Source organism: Ursus maritimus, unplaced genomic scaffold (genome assembly GCF_017311325.1).
Source record: "Ursus maritimus isolate PB19 unplaced genomic scaffold, ASM1731132v1 scaffold_2, whole genome shotgun sequence".
Lineage (NCBI taxonomy): Eukaryota > Metazoa > Chordata > Mammalia > Carnivora > Ursidae > Ursus > Ursus maritimus.
This window is the reverse complement of record NW_024424452.1, coordinates 75994811-76019352: the sequence shown is the minus strand read 5'-3', so window position 1 is coordinate 76019352 and position 24542 is coordinate 75994811. Positions and strand designations below refer to the sequence as shown.

The window sequence follows — 24542 nt, the reverse complement described above, 5'->3', positions numbered from 1 at the left end:
AAATGAATACTAAGGGAAAAGAAAAGAAAAGGAAAGGAGAAGATAACCAAGAATTTCTTGACCACATGGGTATTAAAATATAAGACAGATCACAGAAAGCATAATAGAATCACAGCCCTTTTTAAAATTAATCAGATTGTAAGGATTAGTTTATATATATATTCTAAAGGTTCCACTTGCTTCAATTGGGAAGAAAAGACAATGGGAAAAAGCTACATTAGCAGGACACACCTTAAAATAACTTAATAATTTGGTTATAATATATTAACAGCAAATGAATAAATCTCGAATCTTTTCAAATATTGATAAGATATTTACACATTTATACATATGTAGTTTGCATAAATGTGTTTATAAATTATCAAAGAAATGTTAAAAGTAGAAATTTTGTGAAAGAATCACCTATTTAACCAAGTAAATAAAGCACAACAAAAATAAATATGAGAGTTACCTTTTTTATGGGTCCCACAATTCATTGGGAAAAGATCATTAAGAATGGAATGATTGGTACAGCATAGGGACTATAGTTGATGGTATTGTAACAGCATTGCATGGTGACAGGTAGTAGCTGGTTAGGAGAACAAAGGCAAAAGAAATGTAGATAAAATTAAATTTCCTTACACCTTGCAGCGCATTGACAAGTACTTGAGACCGACAGAGTGACATTCCTCAAGGAACTCACAACTGCCTTAATGTTAATGTTTTGCTAGAGGCAAAAAGCAACCTTCCCTCCAGTTGATCCCAGGATGCTGCAAGTCTTCTTCCACACACGAAAATCCTTTTGAATACTTCCTTTATCTCTGCCCCTCCCAACTTAAAGGCATACAATCAATTGCTCCTCACAATCCCAGAGTAGCTCTTTCTGCCCAAGGGTCCTGTCCCCATACTTTAATAAAAAACACACCTTTTTACCCAGAAAACGTCTCAAGAATTCTTTCTGGACCGTTCACTCCCAGGCCACATCACATCAATAGCTACACTTGTGAGCACAGCTTAACATAGAGAGCTGTGCAGTCACTATGTTTTATAACTAAAACTAATGTAACACTGTATGTCAACTACACCAAAAAAAGAAGAGAAAGAATGAACAATTTTGCTACTCTGATACACTCTGGCAATAATAAGGTAAATCAAAGAACTTACTTTAAAAAAAAGACTAAGAATTGGCTTTATAGTTAATGCAACCATGAAGACTATAGAAAACCTTTTAAATATCAGACATAAAATTTTAAAAGATTCTGCCTCCAGAATGTATACCTTGTATAAGAGTTTATTTATTTGACAGAGAGAGAGAGAGGGAGAGGGAGAAGCAGACTCCCCACTGTGCAAGGAGCCTCATGTAGGACTCCAGCCCAGATTTTTTGTTTTGTTGGTTTGTTTTTAAGAATTTCCTTATTTACTCAGAATGTATACCTTGTATAAACAGAGAAGAGACACTCTGTATTTAGAAAATGGTCACTAGCTCAGGGCGATTATGGCCTTTGGGTTCTGATTCCAGTGTAACCTTGGGCAAGAGAACTTTCACCTGAATAACATTTTTTTAAAGATTTATTTTACTTACTTACTTACTTATTTGTTTATTTGTGAGAGAGAGCAAGCAAGTGAAGGACAGAGAGAGCACAACAGCAGGGTGAGGCGTGGAGGGAGAAGCAGACTCCCCGCTGAGCGGGGAGCCCGAGGTGGGGCTCTATCCTAGGACTCTGGGATCATGACCTGAGCCGAAGGCAGACGCTTAACTGACTGAGCCACCCAGCATCCCCATACAACATTTTTTAAATGAGGGTGTAGGATTAGATAACTTCCAAAGTCCTAATATCTCTAGAATTTTGTGATTCTAGGAATAACTGCGTAAATCTACTAGCCTGAATATAATCAATTTTAGATCTCCAGTAGGAAATAGGAAGTTCCTTGTCCACAGGCCAGAGGTAATTGGGTTTTCTCTCACAGCAATAACATCTCCTGTAATTCAATAGCCTGATAAATCTACCTTCTCCTGCTTTTGATGATAATGTGTTATTATCCAATCACATCACATTAAAATATAATTCTACTATAACCAATGGGAAATAACTTTCTAGTAAGAAGACATGTAATGAGTTTCAAACATTAAACCAGAAAAGATGATAACAGAATTGCAAAAACAATTCAGATTTAAGACAGCTATGCGAATCTGAAGAAATATTTAGTGTAGTCATTAATCAAATGGCTTATAAATGAAATTACTAGACACATGCTCATCACTGATGATTTCTTAACTTAATCCTCAGATTATAAGACTAAAACTTTTATGTTTTCCCTTTCTTATTTTAAATTCAAGCCATAGACAGAACACAATAAGCTTTGATTCTAACTTCTTCTGTTAAGGACTCCCATATCATTCCAAAATTCCTAAAGGCAAAATGTAAATAACAAAAGCAAAGGTAATTTTCCATGTAACAAGTTACTGACCAATGGGATTCTTTAAAGAAGGGGGAGGCAGGCAGAAGAAGGGAGGAGAAAAAAGAAAGCATCGCTGAAATTCATTCCAGCCACAGTACCACAAGTCCCCCCAGTCGTTTGTTATACAAGCATACCTTGTTTTACTGCACCTCACTTTGTTGCACTTTACAGATACTGCATTTTTTACATATGGAAGGTTTGTGGCAACCTTGTGTCAAGGAAGTCTATCAGAGCCATTTTTCCAAAATCATTTGCTTATTTCATGTCTCTATGTCACATTTTGCTAATTCTCAAAATATTTCAAACTTTTTCATTGTTATTATATTTGTTACAGTGATCTGTGATCAGTGATCTTTGATGGTACTATTGTAACTGTTTTGGGGCACTAAAAACTGCACCCATATAAGAACACAGCAAACTTAATCCACAAATGTTGTATGCCTTCTGACTGCTCCATTGACTGACTGTTCCTTGTCATTTTCCCTCTCCTCTGGCCTCCCTAATCCCTAAGACAAAACAATACTGAAATTAGGCCAACTAATAACCCAACAATGGTCTCTCAGTGTTCAAGTCAAAGAAAGAGCTGCACATTGTTCAGTTTAAATCAAAAGCTAGAAATGATTAAGCTCAGTGAGGAAGGCATGCCGAAAGCTGAGATAGCCAAAAGCTAGGCCTCTTGTCCCAGACAGCCAAGTTGTGAATGCAAAGAAAAAAATCTTGAAGTAAATTTAAAGTTGCATATCTGAATACATAAATGATAAGAAAGTGAAACAGCTTGGGGCACCTGGGTGGCTCAGTTGGTTAAGCGTCCAACTCTTGGTTCTGGCTCAGGTCATGATCTCGAGATCCTGGGAACAAGCCCCACAGTGGGCTCCACGCTCAGCAGGGAGTCTGCTTGTCTCCCTCTCCCTCTGCCCCCTCCTTATGGTATGTGCACAACTGCATGGGCTCTCCCTCTCTCTAAAATAGATAAATAAATATTTTTTAAAAAGAAAAGAATGTGAAACAGCTTTATTGCTGATATGAAGAAAGTTTTACTCGTCTGGATAGAAGACCAAACTATCCGTAACATTCTCTTAAGAGAATGCATTAGGCCAAAGCCTAATCCAGAGCAAGGCCCTAATTCTCTTCAGTTCTGTGAAGGCTCAGAGAGGTGAGGAAGCTGCACAAGAAAAGTCTGAAGCCAGCAGAGGTTGGTTCATGAGGTGTAAGGAAAGAAGCCGTCTCCACACCATACAAGTGCAAGGTGAAGCAGCAAGTGTTGGTGTAGAAGCTGCAGCAAGTTCTCCAGCAGATCTAGCTACGACAATTATGAAGGTGGTTATGATGAGGAAGCAGAAGGCTAGCTGAAGACAAAGCAGAAACTGACACCCACCCCCCCACCCCACCCCCCCACCCCACCCCACCCCACCCCACCCCAGCCTCACTCCTGGGCAGGATATGTATGACATTCTTCCAAGCTCCCAACTATCTTAATGTTAATGCTTTACCTGAGGGGAAAACAACCTTAACTTGACTATGGCAAGGCCTCCAGAATCTTGTAGGTCCTCTTTAGCATATGAAAGTTCTTTTGAAAACCTCCCTTTTTCCTTACCTCCCCCAGCCCCATAGTATATAATCAATTGCTCCTCACAACCCCAGTGCAGCTCTTTCTGCTCACAGGTCCTATTTCCGTGCTTTAATAAATTTGCACCAAAGACATCTCAAGAATTCTTTCTAGGACTTCGGCTCCGGACCCCACCCCACCAAATCTCACCTCTATTCCAAAACTACGTATCATTTACACTAAACAACAGATTTTCAGTGTAAATGAAACAGTCTCCTGGAATATGCCATCTAGGACTTTCATAATTAGAGAAGTCATTATCTGGCTTCAAAGCTTCAAAGGACACACTGACTCTCTTATTAGGGGCTAATGCAGCTGGTGACATTAAGTTGAAGCCAATGCTCAGGTACCATTCTGAAAATCCTAAGGCCCTTAAGAATCATGCTAAATCTACTCTGCCTGTGCTCTAGAAATGGAACAACAAAGCCTATATAACAGTACATCATCTGTTTACAACATGGTTTACTGAATATTGTTAAGGCCTATTGAGACCTATTTTAACCCCAGTTGAGACCTACTGCTCAGAAAAGATTCCTTTCAAAATATTACTGCTCATTGACAGTATAGCTGATCACCCAAGAGCTCTGATGGAGATGTAAGATGTGATTAATGCATCCATTCTGCAGGCCATAAATCAAGTAGTCATTTTAACTTTCAAGTCTCCTTATTTAAGAAATACATTTCATAGGGTTAGAGCTGCCATAGATAGTGATTCCTGTGATGGATCTAGGCAAAGTCAATCGAAAACTTTCTGGAAAAGATTCATCATTCCACATGCCATTAAGAACATTCATGATTCATAGGAAAAGTCAAAATAGCAACATGAATAGGAGTTTGGAAGAAATGGATTCCAACCCTCATGGATGACTTTGAGGGATTCAAGATTTCAGAGGCAGAAGTAACTGCAGATGTGGTGGAAAGAGCAAGAGGACTAGCATGACAAGCGGAGCCTGAAGATGGGACTAAAATGCTGGAATCTCATGATAAAACTTGAATGGATGAGAAGTTGCTTATTCCAGATAAGCAAAGAAAGTGGTTTCTTGAGATGGAATCTACTCCTGGTGAAGATGCTGTGAAGATTATTGAAATGACAACAAAGAATTTAGAACACCACCTAAACGTAACTGATAAAGCAGTGGCAGGGTTTGAAGGGATTGATTCCAATTATGAAAGAAGTTCTACTGTGGTGAAATGCTATGGAACAGCATCCCATGCTACAAACTGTCCTGAAATTTAGAGTCAATTGATGCAGGAAACTTCAGTGTTGTCTTATTTTAAGAAATTGCCACAGCCACCCCAGCCTTCAGCAACCACCGCTCTCATCAGTCCACAGAATCAACATCAAGGCAAGACCCTCTACCTTCAAAAAGATAACTTGCTGAAAGTTCAGATGATGGTTAGCATTTTTCAGCAATAAAATATTTTTAATCGAGGTATGTACATTTTTTAGACATAATGCTATTTCACAGTTAATAGACTACAGTATAGTGTGAACGTTACTTTTATATGCACCAGAAAACCAAAAACTTCATTTGACTCATGCTATTGTGATATTCACTTTATTGCAATGGTCTGGACCTGAAACCGCAATAACTCGGAGGTATGCCTGTATCTGCTTTGCCCCCAAGCTTTCTATCTCTTTAAACTATTTTAAATGCCTCACTATGCTGAACTTTTATGTTCCCCTCTAGCCAATACACATTAAATTGGTAAATATTAAAGTCCCGTGTAGCATGGTACTCATTTTTTTTTCTTTTAAAGATTCTATTTTTAGGTAATCTCTACACCCAACATGGGGCTCAAACTCACAACCCTGAGATTAAGTCGCACATTCCACCGACTGAGCCAGCCAGTCACCCCGGTACTCACTTTATCACTATCCAGGAGGCTCTGTAGACTTAGCATTTAGACTATAAATAAGAGACTTTACATTTATAGAGGAAAAGTAGCTGAGCAACTTGACACGCTTCCTAAAAGAGAGATTATAATCTCACAAATTTACCATATATTAATAGGAACCAACATTTCAGTTCATAATCTCACAAAAGAAGCACCACATTCATCTACTGCCATAAAATACAATAAGTAAGTTAAACAGCTATTTCATAGTTTTTTAGTTCATTATATTCCTGAAGTCATTTGATTTAATCAAAACTCCCAGAATTCAGGTTAAGACGAGTCCAGCCCCTGGAAGAGTCCCACAACTGTCAATAGCCTTTTAAGATCCCTGGTTAGGCTGCCTCCCAACCTCTGCAGTCCAAGGCAAAGGGGACCCTAGCCTGGGGTCTATGTATGTTTCATCCCACTCCCAGTTCCATTCCACACCCTCAGGAACCTCCAAAGCAAGGTTACAGGTACCCCAACCCAAAGTCTAAGGTCCATCCACTCTAACCCTCACCGTGCAAATGCTACCCCTTGGCCATCTTTTGTACCTCGGAGGTAGACATTGGTGCAGTCTTCCTTTAGTTAAAAAAAAAGAGAGAGAGAGAGAGAGAGAGAGAGAGAGAGACCTACACAGGTCCTGAAAGCAACTTAAGGCTATTTAGGTAGAGAATTTTGGAGTCCATTTTCCTTGGAAGAGGATTTAGAGGAAGGTAGAGCATAATCTCTAGGTGGGACATCTCTGGCCCACTGGCACGTCCTTGACGCCTCCAACTCCTAGTCGGCCAGCAGCAGAGTCCCCTAAAGTTCAGCATCCCAGAGCACTGCCTTAATGCTCTCTCTGTACCCCAAAGATTACTCAAGTTTGGGGGCACACTAACGGATTCAGATAACTGTACACACCAGTTTAGCATTTCCCAAGCACCTACCTTATGCCAAACTCATCGTATAAGCTAAGAATAGAAAGATGGGTACAATGTAATCCTGACATCAAGGAAATTGTAGTGGGTTGACTACAGGAATGGCCTCATTTGTTCACACATCCTCTATCCATGCCCTTGTATAGTGCTCTCCCACACTGACCCTGGGGTTGGCCACTGGACTTGTTTTAGACAATGAGTGGCAATTGTATCAGAAGCAGAAATTTCAAAAGTTTCCGCACATTAAGGTTTTGCCCTCTTGATGCTCTTGGGTACCCTGCAGCCATCATGTCAACAAGTTCACCAGCCCGTTGAAGAATGAGAAACCACAAGAGAATAACTGAGGTGTCCCAATCATCAATCAGCCAGCCTCTTCTGACCCAGCAGCTGTCCATATAAGTGAGTCCCAGAAAAAATCAGCTGAGCTCTGCTGAGCACTGCCAAACTGCTGATTCCACAAAATCATGAGCTACATAAATGGCTGCTACTCTAAGCCACCAAGATTTGATGTGATTTGTTGCAGTGCAAAGTCTAACTGATAGAAAACTGAAAGCCTTGTAGGGAAGCCAGAATTGTATGCAAGAGAACACAGTACAACATGAGGGCTGCAATATGGACCTACGGATTCCATTTCTGGATGAGTCAGAAGAACAGGTGATTAACCAGGCAGGGTCCAGCGTGGAGGATTACAAGGCACTGTTAGGAAAAGAATCACAGAGAAGACGATGCATATTTTTTTCCTTTATTCTGAGGAAAAGAGCCACTTCAGAAGGTGATAAGACTTAACCAACCCCTGCTTCTTCCATCATTAAAACAAATCCCCCAGAGGCAACACCAGAACCAACTCACAACTGACGGGCTACTGTTTCCACTGGGAAACCACAGAGTATTCTTCCAACCAGAAACTCTCTCTCTCTCAGACCCCAAGGAGTTTCACTGAGCCTGAAACCAGCTTCTCTGAGAAAATACCAAATGGCAGATGATGCCAGTGCTTTGGAAGGGCTCAGGGGCCCCGGAATGGAAGGCCACAGCAGCAGCATATGGGGCCAGAGCTGCAGCTATGGTCAGGGCAGGGTGGAGGCCACAGAGCTTGTGGAGCTCACGGAGGCAAGGCCAAGGACTAAGAGTGGATCCTTTCACCAAGCCAGGCCACCTGGTTAAGGATGTAAAGATCAAGTCCCTGGAGGAGATCTATCTCTTCTCCCTGCCCATCAGGGAATCTGAGATCACTGACTCTTTCCTGGGGGCATCCCTCAAGCATGAGGTTTTGAAGATTATGCCTGTGCAAAAGCAGACCCGTGCTGCCCAGCAAACCAGGGTCAAGACGTTTGTTGCCACCGGAGGGTACAGTGGACATGTCAGTCTGGGTGTTAAGTGCTCCAAGGAGATAGCCACTGCCATCCTTGGAGCCATCATCCTGGCCAAGCTTTCCATCATCCCCATGTGGCAAGGTTACTGGAGGAGCAAGATCAGCAAGCCCCACACTGTCCCAGGCAAGGAGACCAGCCGCTGTGGCTCTGCGCAGCTGCACCTCATTGCCACCCCCAGAGGCATGGTCTCAGCCCTTGTACCCAAGAAGCTCCTGATGACAATCCGTATTGACGACTGCTACATCTCAGCCAGGAGCTACACTGCCACCCAGGGCAACCCTGCCAAGGCCGCTTTTGACACCATTTCTAAGACCTACAGCTGTCTCGCCCCTGACATCTGGAAAGAGACCGTGTTCACCAAGTCTCCCTCTCAGGGATTCACTGACCATATTGTAAAGACCCACACCAGGCTGCTGCTGTGGCCACCACATAGTTTTATACAAGAAAAATAAACTGAATTAAAGCTTGTTTAAGGGATGCCTGGGTGGCTCAGTCCGTTGAGCATCTGCCTTCAGCTCAGGTCATGATCCCAGGGTCCTGGAATCTAGTCCCACATCAGGCTCCTTGCTCAGCAGGGAGCCTGCTTTTCCCTCTGCGTGCTGCACTCACTCATTCTCTCTCTCTTTCTCTGGAAAATAAATAAAATCTTAAAAAAAAAAAAAAAAAAGACTGAAACCAGGCAAGACCTTGAAGATGTAGCCAAGTCGAACATCTGTTTAACTCAGCTGTATTCAACTCCCTGTGATCTCCCAGAAGTCAGGCTGAGAAAATGACAATGCACTGTCACTGCAGATGGTATGACAAGCACTCTGAGCAAATACATTGGCACATCAAGAGAAAGCAAATCCTTACCTGGAAAGAGGCCCCAAAACTCAAGACTGGCATGTCCTGAGCTTCTGAAACAATTTAAATGCCCGACAATAAGAGAGTATTTAAATATATGTTAGTGTAATTGTAACAAGGACTATAAGGAAGGTACTAAAAATATGCTTTCAAAGAGCCTTCAATGACATGGGTAATTCTCATAAAATCAGATACAAAAACTGCATATACAGAAGGATCCCAATTATGTAGAAAAATAAATTCATAGGGGGGAAAAGAAAGTTTGCCTAAATGTCAATAGCATTGACATTTGGGTACCAGGATCATAGATGAATGTTTTCTTTCTTATATATTTCCACGTTTTTGAAACTAAATTATAAAGATACATGCTTAAAAAATTGAAGCATACAACTCAAAATTAATAGTCTATAAAACAACTGGCCTATATTCTTCAAAAATATCAATGTCATGAAAGAAGAGAAAAGGTTAGGAAATTGTTTTATTTTTTTATTATTTTTTTAAAACTTTATTTAAGTAATCTCTACACCCCACAAGGGGCTCAAATTCATGACCCCAAGGATCAAGAGTTGCACACTCCTCTGACTGAGCCAGCCAGATGCCACTAGGAAATTACTTTAGATTAAAGAAAATTAGAAACATGGCCCTATGGCGCCACTTTTGGCTCGGCCAGGCCCTCTGCCTAAGGTCTCCTATTATCTCATCTGAAATTTCCCAGTCCTATAAATTTTCCCATGTGTATAACTGTCAAGTGCACCCCTTAGCCCTTCTGCCTAGTTCTACATGAAAAGGCAAAACTGGACAAGAGAATTTTCATATTAAGTAGCATGGCCCATACATTGTCCACTTCCTCAAATTTTAAGATCCTGAAAGAAACAGCTATATCTGGGGCACCTGGATGGCTCAGTCAGTTAAGCGTCTGCCTTCAGCTCACGTCACGATCTCAGGGTGCTGGGATCAAGCCCCACATCGGACTCCTGGCTAAGTGGGGAGTCTGCTTCTCCCTCTCCCTCAGCCTCTCCCCCTGCTTGTGCCCTCTCTGTCTCTCTCTCAAATGAATAAATAAAATCTTTTTTTAATTAAAAAAAAAGAAATGGCTATATCTGAAGTATATATTCTAAATTACACTTGATGTATATTCAATATCATGATCACAAAATTAAAGAAGTTTACATCTTGGAAAATCCACATCATTAAGAATGAATTTCACCTTACATATGAATAATAGTTTGTGGTAAAAGTGATACGTCAATAGACTAAACAAATGTTTTATACGGAACTGATTGAAAAACTAAATAAATTAGTGTATCATGAACGTAACTTTATTATTACACAATTACTAAGAAAAGTCACAGGACAGTATTACAATTGCTCTTAATAAAATAATTTCAATAAATATTATTATACTTTGAAATTTGGGCAAGTTCCAACAAAATTAATTTTACTCACAACCAAATATCACTTCCCAATAAATTATCCACAAAATAATTCAAGATACCTAGTCAAATTTAGCAGAGAAAAAAAAAGACATAATGTTTTTACTTTACCATTTATTCTGCCTGTGTATTTTGGTTTTGTTTTTTTTTTTTTTTAAAGATTTTATTTATTTATTTGACAGGATAGAGATAGCCAGCGAGAGAGGGAACACAAGCAGGGGGAGTGGGAGAGGAAGAAGCAGGCTCATAGCGGAAGAGCCTGATGTGGGGCTCGATCCCATAACGCCAGGATCACGCCCTGAGCCGAAGGCAGACGCTTAACCGCTGTGCCACCCAGGCGCCCCCTGCCTGTGTATTTTGAATAGAACACCTAGTTGATAATTCATAGAAGAAGTTTTTGGTAATCATTTTCTTATAATACAAGTGCTAACTGGATAAAAAATTTTTAAATGTAAATAAATTAAAAAATCAACTCCAATTCCATCACCCAACAATGCCTTAATATTTTATCTTCAACCTTTCCAGACAATTTTTACCCATATATTTTTCATAACATTGTCACACTCTACATAGTTTTAGAACTTCTTTGTCCATTTAACAGTATAATATTATTCTTTAGTAATAAATATACCTCTTTCACCATCAGGTTTATAGATTGCATATTAGTCTATATCAAGATATACCAAATGTTTGGCATTTGGTTTGTTTCCATTTGCTTCTAACATATACAAATTTATAAACCACTACCAACACTGTTAACTATTTTCATGAATAAGCTCTTTTTTTTTTCTAAGTTTTATTTATTTAAGTAATTTCTATATTCAACATGGGGCTTGAACTCACAACTCCAAGATCAAGAATTGCATGCTCTTTATACTGAGTCAGACAAGTGCTCCTCGTGGACAAGCCTTCTTAAAGGAAGAATGATCTCCTACAATCACAGAGCTGCCCACAGTAGAAGCATCTGAACTAAATGCCCACTGGAGCTATCTCTTCCTACATCATTGAACAAGCATCTTCAACCAACTATACTACAGCTGGAGTAGGTCACACAATGAGGAGTTATTTTTCAGATTAAAAATTACAGCATATGGCATGGCAAAGCATTTTTTCTTCTGATTTGTGGTTTTTGTAAACAAGAAATCTTGTAAAAGTATAAGATTAACTCACTATATAACTGCTATTTAATAAATTGTGCTTATAGAGAGAAATATTATCCCATTCAAGACATGTGGTTATTAGACATTCAGCATATATTGCTAATGTCAACATTCTTGAATAAAGGCAAATTTTATGTCCTTAATTAATTCATTTTATATATGAATAAAAATCATGGAATGCTTAACTCACTCAACAGAACAGACCACAGAAAATTCTCCTGGGGATTCAAACCAAAAACCAAAAATCTAAAACACAACTAACCTAACCAAAGTATATATAGATCTAGGATCACAGAATATTAAATCTAAAAGGGGACTTAAAGGGGCACCTGAGTGGCTTAGTTGGTTAAGCATCCCAGCTCTTGATCTCAGCTCAGGTCAGGATCTCAGAGTGCTGAGATAAGCCGGGCATTAGGGCCTCCGAGCTGAGCATGGAGCCTGCTGAAGATGCTCTTTCCCTCTCCTCCCACTCTCTCTGCCCCTCCCCCTCTGCTAGAGCATACTCATACATGCTCTCTCTCTCTCTCAAATTAATAAATTAGGGCTTAAAGATTATTTGATCCCCCCCTTCATCTTGAAATAGGAAACTAAACATAAAAAAGGTCTAATGGCCACAGTCATGGTTAGATAATTTATTCAACAAATATTTATTTAAAAAATCTGCTAGGTGCCGGGTCCCATGCTCAGCTGTGCACATACAAAGTTTAGCAGGACAGATAGTATCTCCCAACCGCACAGAGCATACAGGCATCATGCTAACAGGCAATCTCCTACTGAATTTTATGGCTGGATCTTCTGATTGCTATTTCAATGCAGTTTCCCCTTGCATTCATTTGTCCCAATATTCAGCACCCACTACATGCCAGGCTATTGTAGGTTCTGGGGGCAGTGAACATGGCAAAGCACTTATCCTCATGCAGCTTGCATTCTAATGAGGTAAAGAGACGATACATAAACAAAAATAAATAAGATCATGATAAGTGCTATGAGAATACTGAAGAATGATTAACAAATGTTAAAGATGATCAACAAAGCAGAGGGTCCCAGGGAAGAGGGGATGCCTTTAGCAAAGGCAATCAGAGAAGTTCCCTCTAATTCCAGAGATGAAAGTAATACAGTAGTTACATTTATAGCAATCAAGTCTACAAATCTTTTTCTTCATTTATAAATAAGATATTCAACAGAAGGCCTTAGAAGTCAGGACATTTAACAGTAAGGCCTGTTCATTTCAAATGTTTCATTTTATCAGTTTATTCTGCCTTTCTGACTTTGGGCTAGGCCAGTTGTCCTGACAGTGTGCACCATGGAAAGGAAAATTTACTTCATAGAATATTCAAGAGTATGCTATTTAACCTTTACAGACTCTTTATTGTTTACTCAACCAGTGCTGTTTATGCTCCATTTGCTCTACTTAATGCCCTCTATGCCAAAAAAATAATCTCAATTAAATGCACTAGCATAATTACCAGTGGGAAAAGTTTTAATTTCAAAAGATAGCCAAGTTCTAATGAGAAGACATATGGGATTTAAACCATAAATACACAGATACCTGAATTATTCCAGCTGGCACATCTGACCATGTAATTAATGATTACTAGGTGTTCTTCTGCAGACTTAGATAATAAAGACAAAAACAAAAAAAAGATCTATTTTAAAAATCTACATGGAGACCTAAATGCAACATACATGGTCTATACCTGAAAACTGTTTCCTTCATTTAATCAGTCGAATTCTAAATTTAAGATTATTTTCTAGCAATCATAGGGAATAACAAAAGAGCATTTGTAGTTCGACCCAACAATTGCCCTACTAGGTATTCACCCCAAAGATACAAATGTAGTGATCCGAAATGGCACCTACACCCCAATGTTTATAGCAGCCCAATGTCCACAACAGCCAAACTATGGAAAGAGCCTAGATGTCCATCAACAGATGAACGAATAAAGAAGATGTGGTTTATATATACAATGAAATATTACTCAGCCACCAAAAAAATGAAATCTTGCCCTTTGCAATGATGTGGATGAAACTGGACACTATTATGCTAAGTGAAATAAGTTAATCAGAGAAAGACAATTATCATGTGATCTCACTGATATTTGGAATTTAAGGAAAAAAACAGAGGACCATAGGGGAAGAGAAAAAAAAAAAAATAAGACAAAACCAGAGAGGGAGATAAACCATAAGACACTCTTGACCATAGGAAGCAAACTGAGGGTTGCTGGAGGGGAGCGGGTGGAGGGATGGGGTAACTAAGTGATGGACATTAAGGGGGGCATGTGATGTACTGAGCACTGGGTATTATATAAGACTGATGAATCATAGACCTGTACCTCTGAAACCAATAATACATTATATGTTAATTAACTGAATTTAAATTTTAAAAATGTTAAAAATAATAATAATTTTTAAAAGAGCATTTGTAGTAGATACAGCAACTGGCTAGCTCAAGTTTTGTTCTGGATCTCTTTATTTGCCTTCCTATACTGCAGAGGCTAGAATGCCAAAAAAACAAACAAAAAAACTTCATTTCCCAGACTCCCTCAGTAACTAGTATTCTCCATGCATTTTTAGTTTTCACCATTAGACATACTTCTGTAAGACCCGAATTCAGAGTCAAATTAAGTGGGAGAGAAGCAGTACTCAAGGTGTTGTTTTGCTGGTGTAGACCTAGCAGGCAACAGAAAGCTTTGAAGCTAACAGTGCTGACAACAGTCTGATCATGAGTCACAGCTAAGGCAGCATATTCCAGAACACAAGAGTTGCTTCAAGACTCCTGAAAGTGGCTACAGTGGTGAAAGCAGCAGTCCACATACAGATTTCCCGAGTCTCCAGCTTCCTAAACGTAACTACAGTAGTGGTTCCCTCGATGGCCAGTTCTGCCATGTCATTCTGAAGCCATTCCTTGAGGATCAGCCTAGAGTCTAACCCTCCAGCCCTTTCAATGATTAGCAAGCACCTAATTCCTTAAAGAGTAGAGTGATTTCCATCATCTGCAACCACACCCTTGAGTGATACAGTAGTAAGACAATTACATAGAAACATAACCTGTCTGAACACTTCCATGTTTTCAAATATTCAAAGTAATCTAAAGGGGTCTAGACTCGCAATAGATAGCACTGATTGACGTACATCATATAATTCTTCATTTTTTCTGAGCAGTAACAAAGAGAAGCCTGAATTTTAAAAACACAGATACTCTAGGACACCTGGGTGGCTCAGTCAGTTGAGCAACCGACTCTTGATTTCTGTTCAGGTCATGATCTCAAGAGTTGTGAGATCAAGCCCCACATTGGGCTCTGAGCTCAGCGGAGAGTTCGCCTGGGATTCTCTCCCTTTCCCTCTGCCCCTCCCCCTGCTTGTGCACTCTCTCCCTCTTCCTCCTAAAATAAATAAATCTTTAAAAATAAATAAATTAAATAAATAAATAAAAACACAGCTACTCAACACATTGTCATTTTTCATTTGAACTCATTATGATTTCATAGTTGAAAACAATACCAAACAAAAAACATTCTCTTTCCAACCCTTGCTTCTTTGAACAACTAAGCCAATACCTTTCATATGGTGGATGGTGAATATATGTTAGCAACTGAGTATGGATGGAATGATATAGATGATTCAAACTAACGGATAAGCCAAAAGTACATTTGTTTTGATTTGGGGGCAACAGATTGAATTATGAAAATGTCATAGATAAATACAGTATCCTAAAATCCATTAACATTATTGTAAAACTACACACACTCTGACAGAAAATACAGGGGAGGCTCCATGTTAAAATTTTAGGAAATTTCTATAAAGGCTGGAATAGTATAATAATTTCCTAGAGTGATAAAGAATCCAATCAGATAGATAATTTCTTCAGTATATTTGTTTTTTCATATATTTATGGTTTTTCCATTTAAAAAAAAAAGAAAGATTGAATTTAAAGGTCAGAAATCTATTCACTGAGGTAGATAGAACCTACATGATAAAAGTACCCAAGTACCTCTAGGACTCAAAAGAATACTCTTATTTCCTAAGGGTACTAATGACATACCTTTTCATGCAAAAATATGATGTAAAAGAAATAAAGTCATGCCACCTGACTTTCCCCTGGACGATCAATAATATGGCCTGGGTTCCCATCTATGCAGAAAAGTACTGTAATAATATATTTATCTGTCACTTAATACAAGTCTGTTCTCCAGTTCATGGGAAAAACAGAAGTGGTTCAGCAGATCCTTCTACCAGGAGCATGTCTACCACCGGAAAAAAGAAGCCCCAGATGCAAGCCTTTTTCATGAATAAATTCCCACAGTCCCATCAATTACAGATTCAAGTTTTTCCCAACTTCCAAAAAAAAAAAATTAAAGGAATTTAAAAATAATGTTTCCTGATTACTCAGTTTGTGAAAAATGTGTTACTAGTTACGGAAAGATACAACAGAAGAGAAAACGAGGTCCCTAGCCCCAAGGAAGTATGAGATTTTTTTCAATCTATGTAAAAAACAAAAACAAAAAATCATTTAAGCCTCTGGAAACTGTTAGTGATCCTTATTTGGGGGAGTTTTTTGACATCTTTTTTTTAGTACCTGCCCCTTCATTCTTCTCAATAATTCCATGTGGCATATGGAAAATTTTATTTTTTTTTAAGATTGTATTTACTTGTTTGAGAGAGAGAGCACAAGCCTGAGCAGGGGGAGGTGGATGGGCAGAGAGAGAGGGAGAAGCAGACTCCCCACTGAGCATGATGACGGAACAGAAGGCAAGCTGAGGACAAAGCAGAAATGGATACCCCACAAACCTCCCCACAACGGGATGTACGTGACATTCTTCAGGCACTCCTGGCTGACCTAAAGGAAAAAGAAATAGTTAACCTATAGAGACCACAACCCTGCAAGACTTGAGTCTCCCTCAGTGTACAAATGTCTTAGCAGTCTACAAGAACAAAGCATTTCTATCAATAACCTAGCTTCCGGAACAAAATGTAAATACAATTAAATGTCCTTATAATCTGCAGCCTCCAGGAAGTTCCCAACTATCTTCATGTTAATGCCTTACTTGAGGGGTAAACAACCATAACTTGACAATGGCAAAGGCTCCAGTATCCTTTGAGTCTTCTTTAACCTGTGAAAGTACTTTCTCAACCTCCCTTTTCCCTTATCTCCCCCAACCCCATAGTATATAATCAGCCACCCCTCACAACCTGGGGCAGCAGCTCTTTCTGCCCACGGGTCCTGTCCCTTTAATAAACCACCATTTTGCACCAAAAACATCTCAAGAATTCTTTCTTGGTCATCGGCTCCAGACTCCACCCAGCTGAACCTCACCTATATTCCACAACCTCATCAAGCAGAGAGCCCGACACGATGCCAATGCCGGGTGAAGCCGACGCAGGGCTCGATCCCAGGACCCTGAGATCATGACCTGAGCCGAAGTCAGACGCCTACCCGACTAAGCTAGCCAGGCACCCCACAAATATTACTTTATTTTTAAATTCTCTTAGAACCTTATTAGCCAGCTAAAGATGGCATGATGTGTCACAATGACTACGTGGAGAATCACTGTCCCCAGTGCTATGGAAAAGCTAAATGAGTGAATGAAACAACGCAGTTTAGCAAGTGCAGATCCTCACTAGAACATCCACTCTCACGCCCCTTCATAATCAGACACCCCGCCTAAAATTTAACCATGATTCGAACCTTGCAGATATGAATGGGGCAATTCACTTCTTGTGAATTTGAATTCAGCAGTGCAGTAGCTAAAGGTCAAGAAATTGGGTTAATGAGAACATGCCACTGGGGTGGCGATGGAGCAAGGGGAGTGGAGAAAATCAAAGGCAGAGACTATTCTCCATTGCAAATGGAAAAGTCATGGAATAATGTCTTTAGGCAATATAATCCTGTTGGTGATTTTTTTAAGGAACTTGATTGTTTAGTTTATGGATTATCTGTGTTCTTCAGTGCTTCTTTTTGCTTTTAGTATCATCTCTTAACTATTTCACTAGTGATTAGCACCTCTACAGAGGATGTAAATGGAAAGGAGATTGAAGTGAATGAAACTCAAGGTAGCCCTTGAGTTTATATCTCACTACTAGGCAATAAGTTCAGGAAAAAAGATTTATTGCAAAGAAAAGACTAAGATGAGTGGAGTCTTCACCTTGGCTAAGTTCAACTTATAACAAGCAGATTTACAAAACACTTAAACAAAGGATTAATTATAATGCTTTGCTTTATAACAGTCTCTCTTTTTTAAAAATTATCCCACTTATTACTATGTTTAATAGACATAAAATTCTTGGGTTCAAAATAATGCTTTAGCTTACCAAAACGTGTTTTACATATGGTTTCAAGAATACACCTAAAGCAGGGGCACCTTGGTGGTTCAGTCAGTTAAGTGTCCCCCTTGATCTCAGCTCAGGTGTTGATCTCAAGATCATGAGTTCAAGCCCAACAGGAACCCACTTAAAAAAAAAAAAATACACCTAAAGAAAGTTTCCTTGCATTATGGAGGATGGTTGAGTGGCTAAAATTATAGTTGTTTTAATGCAGAAGTGAAACAAAGTTCTATGATTTAGGTTTTCAATATAGACTTTTTCCGATTTCATAGTAGACTCTTTGTATCATTAAAATCTATAAATGGAAAAAAATAATGTGGGTCCCCAGATGGAAAAAGAAAATCTTATTTTCCATAACCATAAAATAGAAAACAAGCGTTACACATGTTCAGATTCCTAATAAGCCAGAATTAGACGGATAGGGTGCCTGGGTGGCTCAGCTGGTTAAGCAACTGCCTTCGGCTCAGGTCGTGATCCTGGACTCTCAGTACCTGAGTCCCACATCGGGCTCCCTGCTTAGCAGGGAGTCTGCTTCTCCCTCTGATCCTCCTCCATCTTATGCTCTCTCTCCCTCTCTCTTTCTCTCTCAAATAAATAAATAAAATCTTTAAAAAATAAAAAGACTTAAACGGATACTTCAGTAACTCAGCTAAAAACCTGAAACAACATTAACCTTCCAAATGAAGTCCTTGAAAAGATAAAAGGAAAAGCCCAAACAGCAAAAATACTTCAATATAAAGCCACAAGTATTCCATTATTTGGAATTACCACTACGAAATCTTAATAATACTCCTTCATCCAGAAACATAGTACTTTAGTAACAACTGTGACACAAAGAAAGGTTTTGTGTTTTGTTTTGTTTTTCCCTCACTCTAGATTATAGTCAACAAATGCCATTTATTCAACAAAAATTTGATGTGCAACGTGTTTGCTATGAGAGTTACAAAGAGGATCTTGCTCCCAAGGATCTTAAGCCTGGGAGAAGAAAAAGCACAAACGGTAATAACCACAAAGCCACACAGTTTGCATACAAACCCAAGAAAGGGCCCAGGGGCTAAATTCATCACAAAAGAAAAGAAGGGATGTGGCTGGGGTTATCAAGGAGGACTTCACACAAGCTGGCATTTGGACACCAAAAAAGAAATGGTTTGCCAGATTTAGATAAGGACTGATAAGAAGTAAAAGAAAGGAAGAAGGAAGGAAGGAAGGTAGGAAGGATAAGAGGCTAAGATAGGGCAAACTGTCCTTTTGGTTTTTTTTTTTTTTTTTTTTGATTTAGAAAATTTCGAGCTTACATAAAAGTAGAGAGAGAGGTGTAATAAATCCACTCATACCTATATTCCACTGTAACAATTATCAACCCATAGGCAAGTTTGCTTCATCTCTCTTTTCACCCACTCCATGTCCCACTCTCCTACCAGATTATTTTGAAGCAAATCCCAGATAGCACACTATTTTTATCAGTAAAGATTTAAGTATGTTCCTTTAAAGGTAAGGGCTCCTTTTTAGACTTACTGTGGTATTTATTTTTATATCAATTAACACACACTGTCCTAAGTGCTTTACAAATACCAACTCATTTTATTCTCAAAACAACCCTAGAAAGTAGTTGTATTATCTTGTCATTTCACAGATGAGGAAACTAAAGACCAGAAGGTTAAGTAACTTGCCCAAAATTGCCTAGCCAGTAATAAGTGGCAAAACAGGATTTGAACCCAGGTGTTCAGGCTTAGCTCAATGGTCTTAAACACTGTACTACATTATACTGCCAGTAAATATTTGTTTTACTCCTTCAGAGTCCAAACATAACTTACTGAAGTGTCATTTTTCCAACCTATGTTTAAACTTGTCTTCGAAAAGAGACACTGTTAGTCCTTCAACCACAAAGGAAAGGTACAATTGCACACGTTCCAATGGAATAACTTTGACTTTTTTAGTAGCCTTCATACATGCAATTCACACAAAATAATCATGAACTCTAGAAGTTCTGAATAAGTGCAAGTACTCTGGGCTCACAAATCACACATGTGCATTCGACTAATGAACTACTCGAATGTCAGTATTTTGATGATAAAAACAGAGTCCTCACATTATTTTCAAAAATCCAATTTCAGGGTGCCTGGCTGGCTCGGTCAGAAGAGCATATCGTTCTTGATCTCGGGATCATGAGTCTGAGCCCCACATTGGATGTAGAGATTACTAAAATAAATAAACTTACGAAAGAAACACTCCAATTTCATCAACTAGAAACTGCATACCTTCTGCCTCTAACATCTAAACATAAGAACTATCATAGATACCACTGAAACACAGAATAATTTTGACCTGCACAAACACCACAATTATTTAAAGTAATCTTTAATTATGAAAATGACTTGTTTCCCTAATTTTCTCAAATAATTAAGAAATTAACCAAATTAATCACTAAAATATCTCATGTGGTTATATATAGATATCTATACATGATATATACATGTATCAATGGCATCCAATTTTAATATCTGAAACCTAGATATCTGAAATATACTCATGTTTGTATGTATGTGTATGGATTCAACATCCAACTTTAAAATATAGAAAAACTACCATCTCTGATTAGGAATTGAAAAAGCTGACTTTAAGGGCACCTGGGTGGCTCAGTCAGTTAAGTGTCTGTCTACAGCTTAGGTCATGATCCCAGAGTCCTGGGATAGAGCCCTGCTGACACTGGAGTCGGGCTCCCTGCTGAGCAGGGAGCCTCATTCTCCCTCCCCCTCTACTCCTACACCCCCCCGCCCCCATCGCTCTTTCTCTCTCTTCCAAATAAATAAATAAAATCCTTAAAAAAAAATCTGAGTTTACACAACAGTAAGTTTTCAAATGAGTTCCAGGAAAAAGAATTACCTACCATTTACTAAATAATGTAACGTACTTTAATAGATACTTCACCTGTGGCAAGAGTCCTTCTCACATACCTATCCTACAGCCAAGTTACACTCAGAAGGAAAATAGAAACGTTCTTATTTTTGAAAATACTCGTGGTAATAATGTCACATAATGAGAGACTCAACGTAAGTGTGTCTCTGGTTTGGATTAGAGCTACATCCATTAGGAAGTAAAGGAAATAGCTCCTAAGGAAAGATTTGATAATACTATTAGGAATGCTTATTTTATTGACATTGAAGGAAAAGATAAAAGAACATCATTTACTTACTTTCTAGAGGAAAGAAAAGAGAAGGTGTATATCTTTTCACATATTTTAAGCCTCACAGTTAAGAATATCAGGCATTGTCACAGCTTCCAAGAGCATACCAGCTGTTCTTCAGAACAAAGGGGGTACTGAAGACTTCCTTAAGAGATATCTGTTTCTCACCCCCAAAAGCCACCTGTCCTTTGAGACAAATTTCTCTCAATTTAAGTAATTTATCTTGTCAGTTGAAATGCCAACTTCTAACTAGGGAGGAGAGACACAATTAATGTTGTCATCTCCCAGTCTGTTCCTCTTCGCCCTGAACAGCCCTGACCCTCCTTGACCTGCTTTACCTTGTTTGGTCCAAAACCCTAATCATCCTGCACCCTACCATATAATTTCCTTATTTATTATGTCCCTTATTTATCAAACGCCCCAGTTAGAATACGAGTTCCTGGAGGACAAGAATCTTTGATTTATGGGCTTTACTCTCTGCTCTTAAAACAGTGCCTGACTCATAGTAGTTGTTCAATAAATATCTGTTGAATTTGGGGTTTTAAATAATCTTTTAAATATTAGAAATACTTTAGAGCAAACATTAATGAACATGCAACACCTACCACAGGTCAGACACCATGCTGGGCCCTTTACATGCATTTAAAAAGATCACAACAGCCCCGATAAATAGTATTTTATTAACGAGAAATGTGTCACTTACAAAGGTTAGGTAACTTCACAGCCCGTGAAGCTTATTCAAGATTTCTCCATCTTAATGTATGATTTGACTTGACTTTCTTTTTTACCTGACTTTTTAAAGAACTGACACCATTAGATCTTCAGATATCCAAACCTATCCAGTAACTACAATAATATGAGTTAACAAAGCAGATCAAGTGTCTTCACAAATTATGTCAAACACAAAATTCAGACCCTAAGAATAATTATGGAATGATTTTGCTCCTTCTTGCTATGATTATACTACTCCCTTGATCTTAATAATGGCAAAAGAATAATAATTTCCATAATATTTACAGTTCATAACATGCTTTTACAAATATTATCAAATTTGACATAAACTATAAAAAATCTATAATCTTCTTCAACTGATTCCAAAGAGAGAAAAAAACATCTTGTCCAAATTAGACCTGAATGAGACACAGATATTCAGAAAAAGACCTCCTGAATGGCAATTTCTATAATTTCCAGAGCAGATAATAGCTTTCCAAATTTTTTTCTTCCCTATCAAAAGGGACTAGGAGAAAAGCAACATGGTTTTACGAACTCAGAGCACAAATGGGCCCGGGCAGGATGCCAAAAGTGGAGGAAACTGTCCTCTTAGTCCCCATTACTCTTGACTTCACTTTTCCTAGGAAATGCTAATGGAAAATAAACAGAAACAATTCCCAACTAGGAATCATTCATTCCTAAAGTATTTTGACAATATGTAAGGTTCCATATTCACTGAGTGGTTACTCCATGCTCAGCACTATCGAGATCCAGTTAAGTCTAAGACATAGTTCCTATCCTCAAAAACTAGTTGGAAAAGCCAGATACAAAGATATAAAAGTAAACAATAGAAAAGTGATCTGCAAAAGTAAAAAAATCTAGAAACCAGGAGATAGCAAAGAAGCCTTATAATCTCAAGAAATATACTTGGCATTCGGGGGGCCTGGCTGGCTCAGTCGGTGAAGCGTCTGCCTTCGGCTCAGGTCATGATCCCAGGGTCCTGGGATGGAGTCCCACATCAGGCTCCCTGCTCAACGAGAAGCCTGCTTCTCCCTCTCCTCCCTGCTTGTGCTCTCTGTCACTATCTCTGTCTCTCTCTCTCTCGCAAACAAATAAAAAAAATATTAAAAAAAAAAAGAAATACTTAGCATTTGGTAATTCACTGCAAAGTCTGCACAATTATGACTTGAAAGTTCATTTCAAATTCAACTTTCTGTTACAAAGCAGTGCACTTTTATAATCCCATTAAAATTATACTTATTCTTGGGGCACCTAGGTGGCTCAGTCAGTTGAGCATCCAACTCTTGATTTCAGCTCAGGTCATGATCTTGAGGTCATGGGATTGAGTCCTGTGGCCTCCCCACTCAGTAGGGAGTCTGCTTAAGATATTCTCTCTCCCTCTCTCTCCCTCTCTCTCTCTCTCTCTCCTCTTCTCCCTCTCCCTTTGTCCCTCTCCCTACTTGTGCTTTCTCTTTCTCTCTCTCTCTCTCTCTCCATCTAAAATAAATATATAAATCTTTAAAAATATATACTTATTCTTTAAGACCTAACTCTAAAGTGACAATCTCTGTCATTTTCTCTGTCCTTCCCTCAATGCTCCCAGGTTTTGTCACCTCTCAAATTTTCTACACACCCTTTATTAGGGAATTTCACTTTTAAATGTTCTCTTTGGCAGGTAAAAACAGTCAAAAGAACCACCAAACATCTAAACAAAAAAAAAAAAAAAAGGAAATTGGGATATATAAATTACACAAGTCAATTACAGCAATAGAGCAGTGGTTATCAAGGGTTACTTAGAAATACGTGGGGGTGTTTCACAGTGATTGCAGAACCAGAAATGTTAAACATCCTGAATTCTTGGAAGAGTCTTCTACACTGAACAACTATCCTGCATCCTGCATAATTTTCCAATCTTTTGCTACACATTCATGTAGGTGAAATTATCTGAGCTGGAGCCTAATTCTGTTTTATATTTTAACAAGGATTTAGGCATACATTGAATATTCAGGGAATGAAACTACCATGTGAATTAAGAGAAGACTGTGCTTTGATTTGCTTGGAACTTCATGAAGAGTTGTTCAGCATTTTGGAAAACCAGGTCCCTGACAGCAATGTATCCAGCTGTTCTTGTAGCTCTAGACACGGACACAGAGTGGTGAGTACGTACATGGTTATGTATTGTGTCGCTCCATTTCTCAACAATGTATACTTGTTCCTCCCTGATCTCCTTCCACCCCAAATGGCCCTCTGCCCCATCGCTTCTGACAATGTCCAATGCAAATTTTTTACTTTTAGCATTTGAGGTCATTTAGAATCTTCCCTCCTTAGTGCATCCTCGAAACTGTGACTAAGCTATCCCCTATACATGCCAGCCTTTGCATGTTTTCAAGTGTTTATTCATGCCATCCCTCCTCCAGATACACCTTCTGCCTTTCTCTGTCTTCCCAAATCCCATCATCCTCCAGGGCTCACCTAAGTGATCCTTCTCTGATAAACTCTGCCTAGATATTATCTCTCAATATGGTCTATTTCCCCTTAAATTGCCCATTACAAGATAGGCTGTTTTGCTACCTGATTGTATTCAATTTAGCATTATATTTTATAGCCTTATTCTGTTTTCTCATTGTTTCATGACTTATCTTTCCCAAGGAGAATATAATTTTGAGTGCAGGAA

The 24542-nt window shown here is 38.8% G+C and overlaps 2 protein-coding genes and 1 long non-coding RNA gene across 11 annotated transcripts in view; 1 reads left to right on the top strand and 2 right to left on the bottom strand.

Moving 5' to 3' along the window:
* Positions 1-24542, bottom strand: part of DNM3 (dynamin 3) — a 522795-nt gene that overhangs the window by 472445 nt on the left and 25808 nt on the right. The window lies entirely within an intron of this gene.
* The window catches only part of LOC121104004, a 62475-nt gene that overhangs the window by 22399 nt on the left and 15534 nt on the right, over positions 1-24542 (bottom strand). The gene's annotated exons all lie outside the window — the stretch shown is intronic.
* LOC103669217 (40S ribosomal protein S2-like) lies at positions 7828-8716 on the top strand. The gene has a single exon (XM_040636215.1). It carries the CDS (start codon positions 7829-7831, stop codon positions 8666-8668), a length of 840 nt encoding a protein of 279 aa, XP_040492149.1. The 5' UTR covers position 7828; the 3' UTR covers positions 8669-8716.

Coding starts and splice junctions, on each gene's coding strand:
- LOC103669217 (XM_040636215.1), top strand. CDS start 7,829: ATGCCAGTGCTTTGGAAGGGCTCAGGGGCCCCGGAATGGAAGGCCACA.